Raw genomic sequence first — 17,546 nt, forward strand, 5'->3', positions numbered from 1 at the left:
AATCCTATAGTAATACATGTAAGATTTAAAAAAAAAATGTTAATCTCTTTTGTCTTATTTTTAAGGCATCTCTGTGGAAAAAAATCACAAAATATATTGAAATAATTTCGCTTTCCAGGTCGCTGTTCTAAATTTGGACCGATACTTGTAGTTTTAATATTAATAAATAATCAATGTTGAATCGTTTTTTATAAATCAGAAGAAAAATGATTTTTAATTTCATCCTTTTTTTAAAATAAATGTCTTAAGTTGCATTTTTGGTTACTCAATAATGGTTAACTTTTGCATGTTTGCACCTCTACTATCTCTTAACGGGAATATGTCGAATTAGTAATGATAAAATATTATTAATTAGATTTAAAAAAAGTTTTGTTTTTTTAACAGGCCAGTAACCGCCTTAAGTAGTACCTTATTTTTTTGTTACTTTAAAGGCTTTTAGTTTGACAACCAGCCATAAATTATCTTGCCAATGTCAGGTAGGAAGATTATTTTTTGCTCAAGCTACGAATATAATGTCATTAGCTCCGCTGTTGATTCATAACGTTTTAGAACGAAAGTTGTTATTATGTCATGTCATTGTCAGTCTTTAAAATTGTCATGTCAGTGTAGTGCTGTGTAGTTATTTTATTATTTTATTAAAAAAATGTCTGGATCTAAGAAGATGGTAAATATTAACTATCCTTAAAGATTTATTGACTTAAAACTCATTAAACATGTAAAAGTATAATTCGATTAGGACCTATATAGGTCTTTGAAACCTTCAAATAATTTGGTGTTACATGTCAACTTTTTGAATTTTTCTCTACGTACCTACAACAACTCAATGTTTTTTTTAATTTCTGGTAAAAATATAAACATACGGTGAAGCCTGCATTGTTTGAATGTTCAATGTCTTACAAATACGATGACTTTGCATTTTTGTAAGTAAGGTTTATTGACACTTGGACACATCTGTGTTCGTTGTCTTGTTTAGACGCTGCGGGTGCAGTCGTCCGAGGGTACGACGCGTGTAGAGGCTCTGGACACTGATGTTACGTCGCGACTGTTTGAACGTGTTTATGAAACCTTGCGCCTCAATACTTTCGGATTTGCGTTGTATAAAGATCGCGCGAAGAAAGAAGAAATTACTTCGAGCAAGTCACGTCAGTTACGAGACTATGGTTTACAACACGGAGACATGCTTTACTTGAGTTCTGTTAATGGCACAGTGCTCTTTGATCAACCTTCTACAAGCAGTGCAGAAGTAAGTTCCTATGACCTGGCAAGTAACCAAACTACTTGCTTTACCTATGTATAGTTAAAGTAAATATTACTAATTGGCAATCAAACTTTAATTTTTTTTATTAGGTAAAAGTTAAGCCACAAGAACAATCAGAGGCTGGCCCATCATCAGTAGAACCTTCAAGTTCAGCCACAAAGACTAATCTCCCTGTGGAGGATGAAGTGGACTTGGAGCTATATCGCCTTCCAGGAACTATTCAGCGACAAAGAGATGAAAAATTGTAAGAAACAATGATAATTATTGTTTGCTTATTGTGTTTTTTTGCAATTATTGTATTTAACTATATCAAGTTAACAGTAATGTTAACAATGTCTTTTTCTGATTTTCAGATGCCGTCACAATTCAAAGGGTTGTTGTGTTCACTGTTCTCCTCTGGAACCATGGGATGAGGGCTACCTCAAAGAGCATAACATAAAGCACATGTCATTCCATTCGTATCTTCGTAAGATGACATCTGGCAAGTTCATCACATTAGATGAACTCTCATGCAAAATAAAACCAGGTAATGTAACATTTAAAGCCTTACTTATTTCAATATGTTTAAGGTTTCATTACTAGCTGTCACCCGCAACTTCGATTGTGCTTAAGGGGTTTTCTTCAGCTGCTAGATATAAAAAGTAGCCTATAGCATATTTATATTGAAGCTTGCTTCATACCAAATTTCATTAAGTTCGATTCACTGGTTCGGTCATAAAAGAGTAATACACAGACAGACTGATTATAAAGCTAGCCAAGCTAGCCAACAGGAAAAAAAACTAATGGTTAACCAAATTTTATATGTTTTTTTTTTAATGTAAGTTATATAAACTGAACCAATTATTGAATGTATAATATTAAATATGCATGCCTGTATATGTAATATGTATGTTTGCAGGCTGCAAGGAGCATCCTCCGTGGCCGCGCGGCATCTGCTCGTCGTGTCAGCCCGGCGCCGTGACGCTTAACCGCCAGCCTTACCGACACGTCGACAATGTGCTGCTGGAGCATGCAGCACCCGTAGACCGTTTTCTGGCCTACTGGCGTGCCACGGGCCACCAGCGCATCGGTCTGCTCTACGGACAGTATGAGCGACATCCGGACGTGCCACTGGGTGAGATATTCTGATTTAATAAATGTTTTTAGTCCAACTAAACAAGTATTCAATATGCATTTGCTACCACAATTAAATGCGTGCATATTCATTAAATAGCAAAAGCATATTCCATTACTGTTGGTTGGCTTCACACAGGTGTAACTTTTCTTTGATTTCTTAATTATTACTCTCTCCTTCATGATTTTATTGTTTAAATTTATTTCTAAATATTTTTCCTGATCAACTCTAGTGAAACCTTGTTGTTGATATTAACTTCATCAGATTGTTTATTTATATACAATATTTTTACTGCAAATATGATGTATTTAGATTTTGATATGTTTATTATATGTAGGTTAGATTAAAACTAAAGATCTAAATCTATTGGGGCATTCATTGTGATTGGTAACAGTCTTATACATATAAAAAAGTAACTCATAAATTTATTTTTAGTATGAATATTGTTAATATGAATTAGGAAGAGTAATAAGCCTAATATGGATTCCTGAGGAACGCTGTTTGTACTTTTTTATAGGACACATTGCATCTCTCAATATTAACTACCTGAAATTGATTAGTAAGCATTTTACATTTAAGGTGCAGTAAAACTCCAATATCTAGCAACCTTTTTAAAAAAATTTGTGGCTTACAGTATCAAATGTTACCAATATTTAATGTAATGGTAGTAAAAGTCAACAATGTCTGTTCAATGTTTTTCGCAAATTTATGTATAACTAAGTATTGGATGAGGATGAGGAGAATTGTTTGTGTAATAGTTTCCTAGACAGATTTTATTTCTAGATTTATGAATGAGAATTACTTTAACTATTTTCAAGGTATCAGAGAATGTTCCTTCATCCAAACATTTGTTGATGTAATTGTAAGTAAATTCATCTCATATTAAAAACTTTACACAATAATGGATGCAACATTGCAAGTGCATTTTTTATTATATTTTATAATGATATTTTCCGGATATTCAAATTATTTCATATTTCTTTACTTTCTGATAAAATTTATTCAAATTATTTTGTAAAGTAATAATTAATCCCATCCACCACACCTCCACTACTTTGTTGTCCCAGGGCCTCCAGATCTATAAATGTGGCTAAAAATATTTATAGTGTACATAAAACAACAATCTAAACTTACTAAACCTGAAAAACTTTTCGTTTTTTTACATATATTTATATACTTCTGTATATAAAAATTAATGATCTAAAATAGTTGTTGTGTTTGTCAAAAAAAACAGAGGAAGGGTAGAAATAAATCTTTGTTTACAAAACCTATGTATGTCCATGGTAATGACTATTGGTTGAATGGTATAGCAGTTGATGTGCTTCATCACTATCTGGTGGCGAACCGCAACATAGTAGCCAGTAAAAAAATATCTATTTGTTTTTTTAGGATTTCCAATCAAAGTTACCCTAAGTTTGAATAAGAAAAAATGCTCTAAATCACAATTAAATATGTGTTTTCTTTCAATGACAGGAAACCACAGCTTGTATAAATAAGTTAGACTAATTAAAATATGTATACAAATCAATGTGAGGTAAAATAGAATATATATAAAAAAATAATTAAGTGCCATTTTTATGGTAATTGGTCAAGCTGTGTCGAAGTCTATTTAATTTAAAACATATTATATACCAACACCCATTTTTATACAGGCTAGTAAAGCCTGACTGACACTATCCTGTTTGTGTAAATATATTCGGTTGTAAGTTATAGAAGTCCATTTCACTATTGCGCCATCTGGTGGCGTGTTACAACAAAGTGAAAAAATGCATACATATGTATTTGCCGACCTTCATGGCAATTGGTCAAACGGCTTCCTTCGACTGTCAACCTTAAATAACTCTGCGGGATTAGCAATCTTTAAAATGAAAATAAATCCATAAAATATGAATTAAAGAAAGTTTTTATTTATTTATTAGTTTTTAACTATGGTCTATCGGTGATCGCAAGCTAAAATAGTTTGTTGTTACTCTTATAAATTTGTGACAAAACTTTACGTTGCTAGGCAAGACATTGTCTTGCACGGATGACAAAAATCTGATTATTTATACCAAATGTTTTTATAAATTTTCCTAATTTTGTTGAGCATTAATAACCTCGCAGGACCATATTACTAACATCATAAGTATTAGTCGTTATTTTAGTAGAGTCCTTTCCATGGTGATGCTCACACGAGTCGAGTTCCGCAGGTATCCGCGCTCGCGTAGCGGCCGTGTACGAGCCGGCGCAGGAGTGCTCGCGCGACGCCGTGCGGCTGTGTGCGGACGAGCGCGGCGCGCTGGCTGCGGCGCTGGCGGCTCGGCTGCGTCTGCGCCCCGTGGGCTGGCTCTTCACCGACCTGCTGCCGCTCGACCTGGCCGCGGCCACCGTCAAGTCTCTGCGGTGAGTTTTTCATCCGTAGCCTCACTCGCGCCTGAACGGACGTCGTAAGATTTTACACCATGATCGATTTTGACGTACCTTTATTTTTGCAGCGGCGTGGATACACACTTCCTGTCGGCGCAGGAGTGCATCATGGCGGGTCACTTTCAGAACGAACACCCTAACGCGTGCCGTCACGCCTCATCGGGTTACTTCGGTTCCAAGTTCGTCACCGTCTGCGTTACCGGTGAGCTTTTAATTTTACCTTCGTACAGCTTATTAAAAATGGAATATTCAAAATATTTTTTTGCCTGCGGCTTTTCGATATAAAATCGTCTCCCTCCTTTCCAGGCGATAGCAACAACCAGATCCACCTGGAAGGCTACCAGGTGTCCGGGCAGTGCCAGGCGCTGGTGCGCGACGGTATCCTACTGCCAACGCGTGACGCGCCCGACCTCGGCTACATTCGGGACTGCTCGCCACAGCAATACGTGCCCGACGTGTACTACAAGGTGAGTACGGAATGTTTGCCACACGTGTGACACGAGGCGAGAGCTGGACAGGCAGGGCGCTGTTGGGACACGAGGTGTATGCGGAACAGGTGCGAGGTGCTGGCTTGTGGTACGGGGTGAATGCGGCGCCGGTGCGACGCGCTGACGTCACGCAAGGCTAATACGGAACCGATGCTGGCTGGGCCAGGCTTCGAGGGGACACAACATATTTGCTGTGCGGTCAAATAATGACACTTTAAATACTAATGATTTCATCTAAATTATTAATACAAAGTCGCGCGACAAATATATTTATACAATTCATATTTTACTCCATGCTTTTCTATGCGATCTTTACAAGGATAATTTTAGAGTAAAAAAAAAAGATTAAAAGAACACTCAAGATTAATAGTTTAATTTCAAAATCAATCGATGCAATGAAATTTGCTCAAAATTAAAGTAAATCGAAACTATTGGACTACAGAATAAAAATCTAAATTCCAAAATATCCAGCGAAGGGAAAATATCTTTGTCCAGATACGCAGAACTCCTGACAGATCAGCTCTACTTGACATACTGAAACAAAATAAACACCATCCTATTAAAATACATGATTCTAAATTATTCAGTTGAATGTGCTATTTGAAGTAGAAGTATAATATACAAAATGTTACTATAATTTATAGAAAAATCATAAAAAAAAAAATTGTCTGATTTGACTTTAGCAGTGTTCCCTTAAAAAACTCTATATATATATATTATATTTAAGGGGATTCCCGCAAATACGAACGCGTTTATTGTTGTTAGAGGAAGGCAGACGAGCAATGATAAGTGATCACCGTTACACATAGACAATATCGCATTTAGCCTATTCGAACAACAGGAGGAGTAAATTGGTCGAGATCTAAAATATTTGGTAATCATTATGTTTTACAAGAAATTCGCGTTTTGAATGTCGGTGAATTTATCACTACGAAATTATTATAACTGTGGAAATATAAATAAAGTACTTAATTGGAATAGATTTGTATTTTAAACTAGCTGTTCCCGCGACTACGTGTGCGTTTTAATTTCACAAAAAAGTTATTGTTGTAGCCTAAATTGCTCCTTATTTCATCAGCTATCTGCCAGTGAAAGACAAAAATGGGCCAGCCATTTCAGAGATTAGCCGGAACAAACAAACAGACAGACAAAATTAGAAAAAAAAAATGTTATATTGGTATATGTACCGAGTATACACGTATGCATTTAGTAAAAAGCGGTTATTAATATTACAAACAGACACTCCAATTTTATTATATATTAATCAAAAACTGGTGAACTATGAGATTGAGCTTTATGCAAATCTAAGGTATGATAAGTTTTACTCCTTATGCCATTAAAATATAGACTCCAACCAACGATGTAAAGTGTCGTCTAATTACGAGACGTTCACCATTCAATAGTTCATGTTGCAGTTTCCTTCCATAATTTCTTTCCATGTACCAACCGCTCATCAAATTTAATACAGTCAAAAGCAAATAGGACATAACATCTTAGTTCCCGAGATTGATGGTGCATTGGTCTACACCAATATATATAATAAGGAATGGTTAATATTTCTCACGATGCCAATATCTGTAAGGGCTAGTTACCACTTCTCCCATCAAGTAACCTATAAGTTCGTTCGCCTACCTATTATATTAAAAAAATGTAGATATATCAATGATTCATCCCTTGTGTAATCAGCGGGACGGTGTTAATAAAATCGGTACCATAATATGGAAAGAGTTTAGGCGAAGTGCATTTTGTAACAATAAACAAATAGTCCTTGCGTTTACATGACTAATGCATTAAAATCTGATTCTTTATATAAAATTAGTTTTTATTTACCAGCAACCTCAGATTAGGTCTCAGTATGCTAGTTTTGACGTAGGTATATTTAAATTTCAATTACATAATATTAAATAAGTATATAAAGAAAACAATTTTGAAAATCTAGCTTTGAATTGAAGACAAATTTGAATGATATAAATTATTGGTGGCTTTGTGCAAGCCTTGGTAGTTTGGCAATACAAGGTTACTGGTTGATACCTCAATAATAAGGTAAGGGCATGGTCCGTGGTCGTATTTAATTTCGTATTACTTTTTATGAATGTTTAAGTAAAGTTATTGGTATCTAACAAGATATGTATAATAGGTAGATAGGTATGTATAACAATACATACCTATGTAAAGCACAGTATCTCATAAATTATTTAAATGTAATTCACGTCCATTTATATATATATATATATATTTATTATTTTCGTCTATGAATTCGCGACATTCATGGAATAATACAAAGAGTATATCAATATCAGTTCATAGAACACAACAATGATATGTCAAAATTGGGACAGAATTATACTTACATTACACGTGAATCACGATATTCTGCTATTATTTGGCAAGTAAAATATGCATCTTTGATTCATTAATTATACTAAGCCAAGATCTTAGTAGCAGTCCAGAGCTTGGAAGCTGGCATTGTTTATATTTCCCTACTGTTCATGATACTTATATACTATATAGCCATCGGTCTTGTGCCAGAACTTTTTACAATTGCCTCGAATTGCCATCCCATCAGAATCAGATTATAAGAGTGGGATGTAGAGTGTACTAGTGAGTGTAAAATTTGCGTGTAGCGCACTAAAGTGTACCCTTAGCCATCGCTCATCCGCCTTTTGCCTGAACTTTTTCTGATTGCCTCGATTTGCCATCCCATCAGAATCAGATTATAAGAGTGAGATGTAGTGTGCTCTACTGAGTGTAAAATGTGCGTGTAGCGCACTAAAGTATACCCTGCGTTGCAGAATAGTCCATGGGAGAAAACAACATCAGTTCTATGAAAACATGACGGTATTAAGTATTAAACAAATATGTTAGCTTAGAGTTCATTGATGTCAACGAGTTATTATAAAACCCGTGGCATTATAAATTCGTGTAGTTACCTTTTTATTATTTTGTTTTATTGTAGAGAAACTGAGCGTTGAATATATTAATGTATGACTTTAAGCAATAAGAACAGACTAACAGACATACTACATATATTCGTGCCCCCATTTTTTTTATTGCTATAATGAAAAAATTACATTGTTGTGGCAATGCATTTTAAGAAAGTCGGTGCTTGAGGAATCATTCTTAAAAATAACACTTTAGTCGAAATATATAAAGTTATTATTATTACATTATGAAGTTGTTATTATTGTTATTGTTAAGTATGTTGTATGTAAAATAATAATTTACAAGCCCGTCTGGCTAGGTATCACCCGTTCGTTAGATATTTTACCGCCAAACAGCAATACGTAGTATTGTTTCGATATGTGAAGGGTCAGTGAGCCAGTGTAACAAAAAGCACAATGACATAACATATTCATTCCTAAGATTGATAGCGCATTGGCGATTTGGAGAATGATTAGAATTTTTCACAGCATCTTATTGGATAATATTTCATCATGTGGCCCATTCCCCAGTCCACCTACATTTTTTTAATGGCTATGAATTTTTTATATCTTAACGCCTAGAGAGCAACTCCACCAAGTTGGGAAGTCCTGTTTTTATCGACATATTGGGCAATAATTGTAGGAGTGAATATGTTCGAGAAAACTTTGCCCATTTGATGTTATTTTCCTCTTATTTGCCATTTCCAAATAATTTTCAAAATATAACCAAAATTAAATGTTATCAGTAAGATATGTAATTATATCTTTATTGAAGTAATGTAAGTAAAATATTCAATGATTTAATATATTTTTTTTAATATTTGTTCTACGTAAAAGTTATCAGAGTTCTGATGTGAAAATGTTGAAAGGATTTAAAAAGTGGAATGGTTAGTAAAACACTCGCAATGCTGCTCCATATATTTATTTATATATATATGTATATATTATATATCACGACTTCGCAATGGACAGTTCACATGCCAATCTGAATTATTAACAAAATAGACGACATTACCGTCACCTTCATTCACATTATAAACTATATCGAGAAATAAAACGTCTTCTACTATTTATTTAAACATATAATCTTAATATAGTCAACACGAATTACAATTTACAACACGTCAATAGAATACCAAGAGATGACCAACGACCTACGTCTGTCGTCGGTTCTCATATAAACATTGATAATATAGAAAAATAAACTTAACAAATAGGCGAGTCTTTACGACAAACAGGCTATGGATCACAAAGATCAATCAGTTAACTTCTTCCCCCCCATCACCCCGCAATTTCCCGACCTGCTGCCGCTTCGCGAAAGAACGAAACGACGACGATAAACAGTAAATACGATTTACCCAATAATAAGCAGGCACTCACCGGCAGGAGGCTTCGCGCCTCCTCATTCTGCCTTACTTACGGTATCATCACAGTCTTTATGCTTTCGGAGATTTAATTCGTGCTAGATCTATCATTAAATAGTAACGCTCCGAAGAATATCGCATTTCGAGAGGTAACGATAGCTTGTAAATATATTTATCTATATGCTTATACTAACGTCGATACAAGAACGAACAATCTGCGCTCAATATACGTTACGCACAGACGACCGCGAGCGATAGCGCGACTCGCTCAAAATAATTCTCTATCAATAATATTCATCTATAACATTTAACATTTATATTGACACACATATACGATCGAAAATTTATATTTAAACTCTTAAAGATTACAACGTGATGAGGTGCGACCAGAGGTAATTGAACTCTGATTGACGCTAAACAAACGCGTCATGCGCCCCACATGCACCCTTATACTTATAACAAAAATATATTCATTTAAATCGGATATATATCTAGACTAGGCCAACTAGTCGCTAACGAGATGAGTCGTTGAAGCCCTGGCGCTCGGTGCGCTACGCTTTGAAACTCTAGGACGAAACGAAACGAACGGCCGACGTCGTACGCCGACCGCCGGACCCCTGTTGCCGGCATTACTTGCCTTCGCGATACGAGACACGAAAGCTACAATATAGCTCGACGCGATCACGACAACGTCACTCATTACCCCAACACTGACTTCACGCACGCAAAATACGCAAATAAAACTAGTATAGAAGCTCAAGCCGACGAACTTCACGTAAATACTTCAAAACGTTCTATACTTACAAAAATAGCTCACAGATTGAGTAAAATTTAAAGACAAAACTATAAGGGTTGGTCCAACGATTAGAAAATGTAAATAAGGTACAAGGTGGTGAGAGATCGGAGTTTTAAAAAGACGCGACTGATATGCTCGAAAACAAACGCGCTATTTAATTGAGCTTGCCGCAACTAGCGATGATGATAGTGCTGTGCGGCTTGCCGGCACTGTCGCCTGTGCGGCTCAAACGGTCGACCACATCTAAGCCCTCCACTACGAATGCAAATATGGCTGTGAAGCCTCGTATCTCACGCAGCATGATGCGGAACTGTGACCCGACCATTCCTAAATTGTCATGGCGTTTCTGTGAACGGCGCATGCCCACAGCGCCACGCACCGCTACCATCTTAGTATCATCCGGCATGAAGAAACTTTCCTCGAATACCGAACGACCGCCGCGGCCGTTGTTCAACTCGAAATCACCTGTAATTATGCTCTCGTTTTCCCAGCACTGAAAAACGGAGCAACCGCGGTATCCTAAGCCCAGCTCACCCGTTGTGAGAATGGAGAAATTACGAGACATCCGCGGCGCAACGTCTTCGCGCACTTCTACCACCACGCGACCGAAAGGCGAGCCGTTTACTTCTATATTGAAATAAAATAGGGGGAATACGATAGGATTGCGCAGTATAGGAGATCCCACGGCGGCATTTGACACTGTCGTCCCACTCGTCGCTCCCGGAGAGGCGTCCACTGCATCCGATAAGATGTCCGGAGCCGCGTCTAGTTCGAGCGTCGCCGCCACGCTGTCTGTCGCGCCGTCCAAGAGCCGAGCCCGTCGCGCTAGACAGTGTCGCGTGTAAAGCTGCGCTGTGCAATAGTTGGCCAGAAATAGAATGGGATCACGGCACTCCACCATTGTTGAAGCAGTAAATTCGCCTGCTCCGAGTCCGGCGAGCGCCCGACGCATCAGCTCGAAGTCGAGCGGAACACTCGCGTTGCGGATGAGATCATCAAGCCGGCATTGCAGAAGCGCCTCAGCGTGGCGGGCGCGTAGGCGATCTCGTTCTGAAGATGCTGTAGCGAGCGAACCGAAAGCGTAGTCTATCTCGATGAGAGCACGTTCGGTTGCTGACAGAAGGCCGCCCGGCGCGGCAAGCTCTGCTTCAAGGCGCACTTTGAGCGCCGTGGCAGCATCAAGAGCGCGCAACAGGAACTCACGTTGGCGTACAGCCAGACGTTGTAGATCGGCTAACAGAAGTCGAGCGTCGCGCTGCAACTGAATGCGTGCTTCCCGCGGAGGACGCAACGAATGCGCGTGGTGTGAATGGTCACAGGCTCGGCAAGCGCGCACGCCGCACGCTGCGCACCAGAGAGCAGGCAGCGCGTGAGTAGCGCAAGGCGGCTCCGGTGCCAGTTTCCGTGCCAGAGCGAGCACCGCCGCGTATGTTGGTAGAGCTTCTGCACGTCCTTCAGGGAGCTCGGTACGCTTCCAGCAGTGCACGCAGCGCACCTCACGGCTGCCGCCCAGCACGCCGCGTGTGCACGCCAAACAGAAGTGATGTTTACACGCGAGGATCTTTGGTGCTCTCTCTGCGTCGTCAAAGGCGCACTTGCAGCAAGAGCACAGCGCCAGCTCTTCGATGTCTTCGAGCGCGAAGCACGCCATCGTCCAGGTCGATGCGGCGTTGTTTTAAATATTTGGATCACATTTTATGATATTCGGTTGCCAAAACCCCGGGTTCGTTTTAAAACTATGAATAATTATTACTAAAATAATACTATTGATGTGGTGTGCCACATCATTTTACGTTTTGTGTACATACGCCATGTTGTTTTTCGCTTCTGCGCCGAGCTTCACGTCGCTCGATCAACAGATTACGGTGAATCGCAGTGACGTTGTACGGACGTTCTTTATTGTCAGTATTTTGTTTGATTTTCCAAAAGATTTACATGCATATGGCTAATAAAACATTCTTCAATTGTAAAAAAGTATATAACTTTATTTTTATATTAGATTTGTTATTTTATCGTATTAATTAAAATTTTAAATAATTGTAGCTAAATTAAACAACTGTTAATGTTCGATTATAGATTGAGACAAATTTAAAATTCGATGTAATACTCGGAAGTATATGAATATTGTTCAATTGTTTTTCCCTAATTTAAAATCATATTAATTTTTTATAAAACGTACTTAAACGAACGTCGCTACAATGTTGTAGCGTGCGACGACGTCAATTCGCGAATACTTCACACAGCTGAGCGTGACATTCTTTGATAAAGGCGGGCGGGTCACAGAGCGCCGCCGCGCGCTGGCCGCCCGCGTTATCACAGCCGGCTTATCGGTAACGCGCAACGCACAGGCACAATACGACACGGTAAGACACAGTGTCGTACACGGTGTCCGGCCCCGGGTATCGATCGCGCAGGTCGAGCGAGCCCTCTGCCCACCAATGCACAGCTACGTAACGCCACTTACGTAACGTCGCCTGGGATAGGTACCGGCCGACATATGATTACTACGCTTGCGTGCAATTGAATGTAGATGAATTTATAATACATATTGTTCGGCATGACCTTGTCACTTGCGACTGTAACGCAGGATTGAATTTTCTACATATCCTTCGTAATTAATAGAGGTGATTAAGGCATATTATGCGAATTTATATTTTTCTGATGAAAATTATTTTAAGTAAAAGCGATGCTAAATATAGTTAAATGATTCTTTGAAACATTAAACAAATGACTGACACATACATATAATTTAGATCAATGGTTATCGCATGAAATGTAAATATTTTAAAACTGCTATCATACTGTTATCACTGATGTCGGATGTATATTATTACGATACCAGAAAACGAACATTCTAAATTGTATTATACTTACGTACTAACCACTTGACCCGACTTCGTAAAGGATAACATTAGGGTTTTACTTGATTATATTTTTTAAAGGCATCGTACATAACTGAAAGTAGACTTGTTGATAGAGCTTTGTGCAAGCCCGTCTGAGTAGGTACCACTCACTCATCAGATATTCTAACGCCAAACAATAGTATTCTATATTGTTGGGTTCCGGTTTAAAGGATGAGTGAGCCAGTGTAACTACAGGTACAGGGACATAACATCTTAGTTCCCAAGGTTGATTGCGCATTGGCAACGAAAAAATATTGCATATAGCACCATTTTCTATGGGCGGTGGTCACCACTTATCATCAGGTGACCCACTTACCTGTATCATATATATTTTTTAAATAATCTTAGTAATATAATGAGTGGTTGTTTACTTGCCAAGCGATGTCTGCTACCGTATTGAAGGTGCTAATATTACATGTTATCGCTTGGCTTTATGCTTTTATTAAAATATCTGGTAATACCAGTGAACGTAGCGATTTAAATTGCAGTGTAAACGACGATTTTTAATGACAAAAAACTTGAAATTAATGTAACTATTTACTGTGATAAGGATTGATACTATATGCCTCGTTGGTCTAGTGGCTAGATAATAAAGCTGCAGATGCGGAGATCGTGAGTTCAAACGCCGCCTCGGGCTAATAATGAATTAGTAGGGATTTTTTGTGGTGACAATGTTAACAGCTACCTGTAAGCAGGAAGTTGCCAGTGTTTACTCGCCCGTGTTTTTATTCTTGGAAAGCAAGTTCATCCCGCGCCTGAACTCTTTCCAGTCGTTTTAGGTTCGAGATTATGAGAGTGAGGTAATAGTGAATTGTTTTTGCGAACAAACTTATGCAGTATGTATAATTTGTCGTGCGCACCGCACAGCTGTAGGTGAAATCGGTATGAACGACTTCAATCTTCAATTCAAATTGACAGGTCATTCATACAGGATTATAACATTTACCCATCGTTTAAATATATTGACGATAGCTTATCTATTAAAATACATACATTACGCGCTCTCTATATCAGTTCTAACATATATGCAAATACCCTTAAAGCCTATACCCGTCCTTTAACAAGTCGTTTAAAAGACAGACAGTCGTTTGGTTTGATAAAAGAAGAAGGACGTCAAATAATATCGGAGCTGAATTATTATTTAGCATTTTCAATATTAACCAAAAAAGAATGAATACAAAATTATATTTTAATTATTTATTCTTTTTTTATTAGTAACTTATTTTACAAGTTCCATTTGTTTTATTTATGATATTATATTTGTTTTTTTTTCTGTTGCAAAATATATGTGAAAATTTATTATATATATTTTATGCGTGTCATCAGGAGCGAGACGCGTACGGGAACGAGGTGGGCGTGTCGGCGAAGCGGCTACCGGTGGCGTACCTACTGGTGGACGTGCCGTGCGGCGTCGCACCCACAACGCAGCAGCCCACCTTTAGCCCGCGCGCCACTTTCCCACCAGCAAACCGCCCGCTGCAGCGGCACGTGCAGTCGCTACGCGCGCTGCACCGCCAGCTGCAGGAGGCGCCCTCCTTCCTTGACGCCGTATCTGACTTCCACGTCCTGCTGTATATGGCGAGCAACGAGGCGCTTCCGCTGACCCTGGAGCAGCTGCAGCCGCTGCTGGACGCAGTGCTGGCGCGCGACGCGGCGGCGGCAGAGGCGTGGCGCGCCGCGCCGCACGCCGCCACGCTGCTGCGACTCGCGCGCGCCGCCGACGAGTCGGAGTCGGCGGGGGAGGCGCGCGCGGGGGCGGAGGCGGGTGGCGCGGAGGCAGGCGTGTGGACGTGTCCGTTGTGCACGTTCCACAACGCGGCGCCCATGGACGCCTGCGAGATGTGCGCGATGCCGAGGCGAGTGTGAAGCGAGGCAGCCAGCTTTATTGATTGGGATTTATTTTTACTACATATGAAACCCTATTTACATTTTAAATTGTTTAACTATCTAACGTTACCTGTATACAACGCACCGTACTTTAGATTATATACATAATCATCACCAATAAACAAGACATTCAAGCTTTGCAAAATTATAAATGAGCGCTTCCTTAGTTTCGTTTTGTATATGACTCGGACTAAATAACTTTTAAAAAGATCAAAGGAGCCGGCTACTACTGTACTTCGATGATATTGCTGATCTAAACAGTCAGAAGTCCCTACGATTTAAACAATTAATTTTATATATATAATTTATTTTTGTAATATGTTTTCAGAAACGCGATGTAAATAGAAGAATATCAGCAAGCGAGGGGAGTTCACTTTTATACTAAAGACAGCGCGCGGCGCCGGGAACTAGAAGTTGTTAGTCGCTAGTGTCGATTTGTTCTATTATTTACTTTAAGACATTGGAAATAAATGCTATTTTATTGTACCCTATTCTATTTGTATTCACTGAAGAACGTACTGCGTAGTTATTATATTTCAATATTTACAATTATGAGCTGTGTGTACATTGTGTTTGTTAATTTCGCTCTTATTATTATCTAAATTATTTATTCGACATTTTTTTTTTATATTCTTGTAATAAAAATCTGTGATAGCGCTCCGGAGTTCCGTTATATCAACGATGTTTAAAAAGACGTGAATGAACAATTATATCATTCTTGGTGTGTTCTTCCATTCAGCCCTAACCTCTGATTGATCTAAGTTTTGGTACAAGGCCTACAACATTTTTAGGAAGCATTTTCCTCTAAGATTTTCATATTATTTATTATTATAAATTAAATAAAACATATTTATGTTGTTATAAAATATATAAATATTAAATTTATATATTTTCTAGATTTGACATTGAAAATAAAATTTGCGCGTGTTTTAATTCATTATCAGCGCGTCGATATCCATGTTTATGCCAAAACTCAGATCAATCGGAGATGTGAGCCAAGCGGAAGTTTATCCAATTCTTGCACCTAACGTAACTTAGTTTTATACGATTTCTACTTAAAAAGTTTGAAGCGATCTCAATAAATGGAGTTGCTAATCTCGAAACGCGCCCAGTGACATTTTTACTGACACACGACTAAGCCGTGCGTCAAATGAATATAAAAAATGACTCAATTTTAGGAAATTCTTAGGAATGGACTATATCTGTATTGCAATTCAATTGCTTAAAAAATACCATTAAAATCAACACGCATTGAAGTAAATTGTATTTTAACGTCATGTTATTTTGCCGCTCTAAAATACTCAGGCGTTCGAATATGGCTCGCACGTGAAGATGTAGAAAAAATATAGTCTTCTTTTACCTTTAATGACCTTTTCGATCGGTTTGACATTTAAAAGTGTGCGCAAACCGAGCTGGCTCTGGTTTTCAATATAATGAAGTTGTATGTCAGAAATGTGTTAACTGTATTGAGCGATTGAGATTATTTTAATATTAAATACTGCGCAGTCAAATGCTGCTAACGTCAAAAATGCAGATGTCGAATTGGACGTGTTTCAACGTTAAGGATCCCAACTCCAAAGATCCGTAACCTATTTTCAAATAATTCCTTCTGAACATAAAACTGAAAGTATGTCTGTAGTTATTGGTTATAATTTAATTACACTCTTTATTTCTGATTTTATTGTTTTACTTTTTTTTCATATTTGACCTTTTTAATATAAAATATCGAGTTTATAAAATTAAACTAAATACATATTTTAATGTTTATTAAAAGGTCTTTGTATTTCGTTGGATTATTTTCAAAGGAGTATCACCACTGTTACTTTATTAGTACCGATACCTAAAGCCTAACCTTTTCGTTCAATTGCTTCCAATTATATATTAAAGTAAAGAACATCGTAATAACCTATTTACTGATTTTCAGAAATATTCAAACCTTTAATACTTGTACATTTATTTGGTAAAGCTTTGTACAAAATATTTGACAAAAAAATTAAGGCTTTTCGTGTGAATAATGAATGTTCGCTTTTGTCAAACATCACTGTAAATAACATATTTTTTTCGGTGTTGCATATGTATTTGATTTATAATATCATGTAATCGTCACTCGACCCTTTCCATATATAATATATCCAGGAGTTGCATGTGTGAATTTAAGTTATATTTTTTGCGTCACTATTGAGAAAATATTGTTCCAATTTCCGATAAGATATTTGTGTAAATTACGTTTATTTATTGTATTAATATGATTGTCTTCATATTGGGTGTCGGTCGCAGTAAGTTTTATACAAAGAGCAGATAAATACAGTGTGCGCTGTACACAAAGCTGTTTCTTTCTCCAACAAGACCCCCCCCTCCTCCCCCCGTAGATAAATAAAGTAAATACGTATAGTAATTATGACGTCGATC

At 37.8% G+C, this 17,546-nt stretch overlaps 2 protein-coding genes across 3 annotated transcripts; one reads left to right on the plus strand and one right to left on the minus strand.

The window, feature by feature from the left end:
- The first annotated feature begins 534 nt into the window (after positions 1-534).
- Positions 535-17,458, plus strand: LOC125066084 (nuclear protein localization protein 4 homolog). Of its 2 annotated transcripts, XM_047674004.1 has the most exons (11): positions 535-664; positions 974-1,243; positions 1,348-1,502; positions 1,612-1,784; positions 2,157-2,372; positions 4,562-4,754; positions 4,847-4,980; positions 5,085-5,245; positions 14,577-15,106; positions 15,466-15,501; positions 15,540-17,458. In XM_047674004.1, the coding sequence occupies exons 1-10, from the start codon at positions 644-646 to the stop codon at positions 15,476-15,478; spliced, it is 1,866 nt and encodes a 621-aa protein (XP_047529960.1). In that variant the 5' UTR covers positions 535-643; the 3' UTR covers positions 15,479-15,501; positions 15,540-17,458. The 2 variants fall into 2 exon arrangements, with proteins under 2 accessions (XP_047529960.1, XP_047529959.1); XM_047674003.1 differs by having other exon boundaries at positions 15,466-17,458.
- Positions 9,104-12,208, minus strand: LOC125066086 (peptidyl-prolyl cis-trans isomerase E). Its single transcript, XM_047674005.1, has one exon. The coding sequence runs from the start codon at positions 11,996-11,998 to the stop codon at positions 10,502-10,504; it is 1,497 nt and encodes a 498-aa protein (XP_047529961.1). The 5' UTR covers positions 11,999-12,208; the 3' UTR covers positions 9,104-10,501.
- Positions 17,459-17,546: the final 88 nt, after the last annotated feature.

This window comes from Vanessa atalanta, chromosome 8 (genome assembly GCF_905147765.1).
Source record: "Vanessa atalanta chromosome 8, ilVanAtal1.2, whole genome shotgun sequence".
Classification (NCBI taxonomy): domain Eukaryota; kingdom Metazoa; phylum Arthropoda; class Insecta; order Lepidoptera; family Nymphalidae; genus Vanessa; species Vanessa atalanta.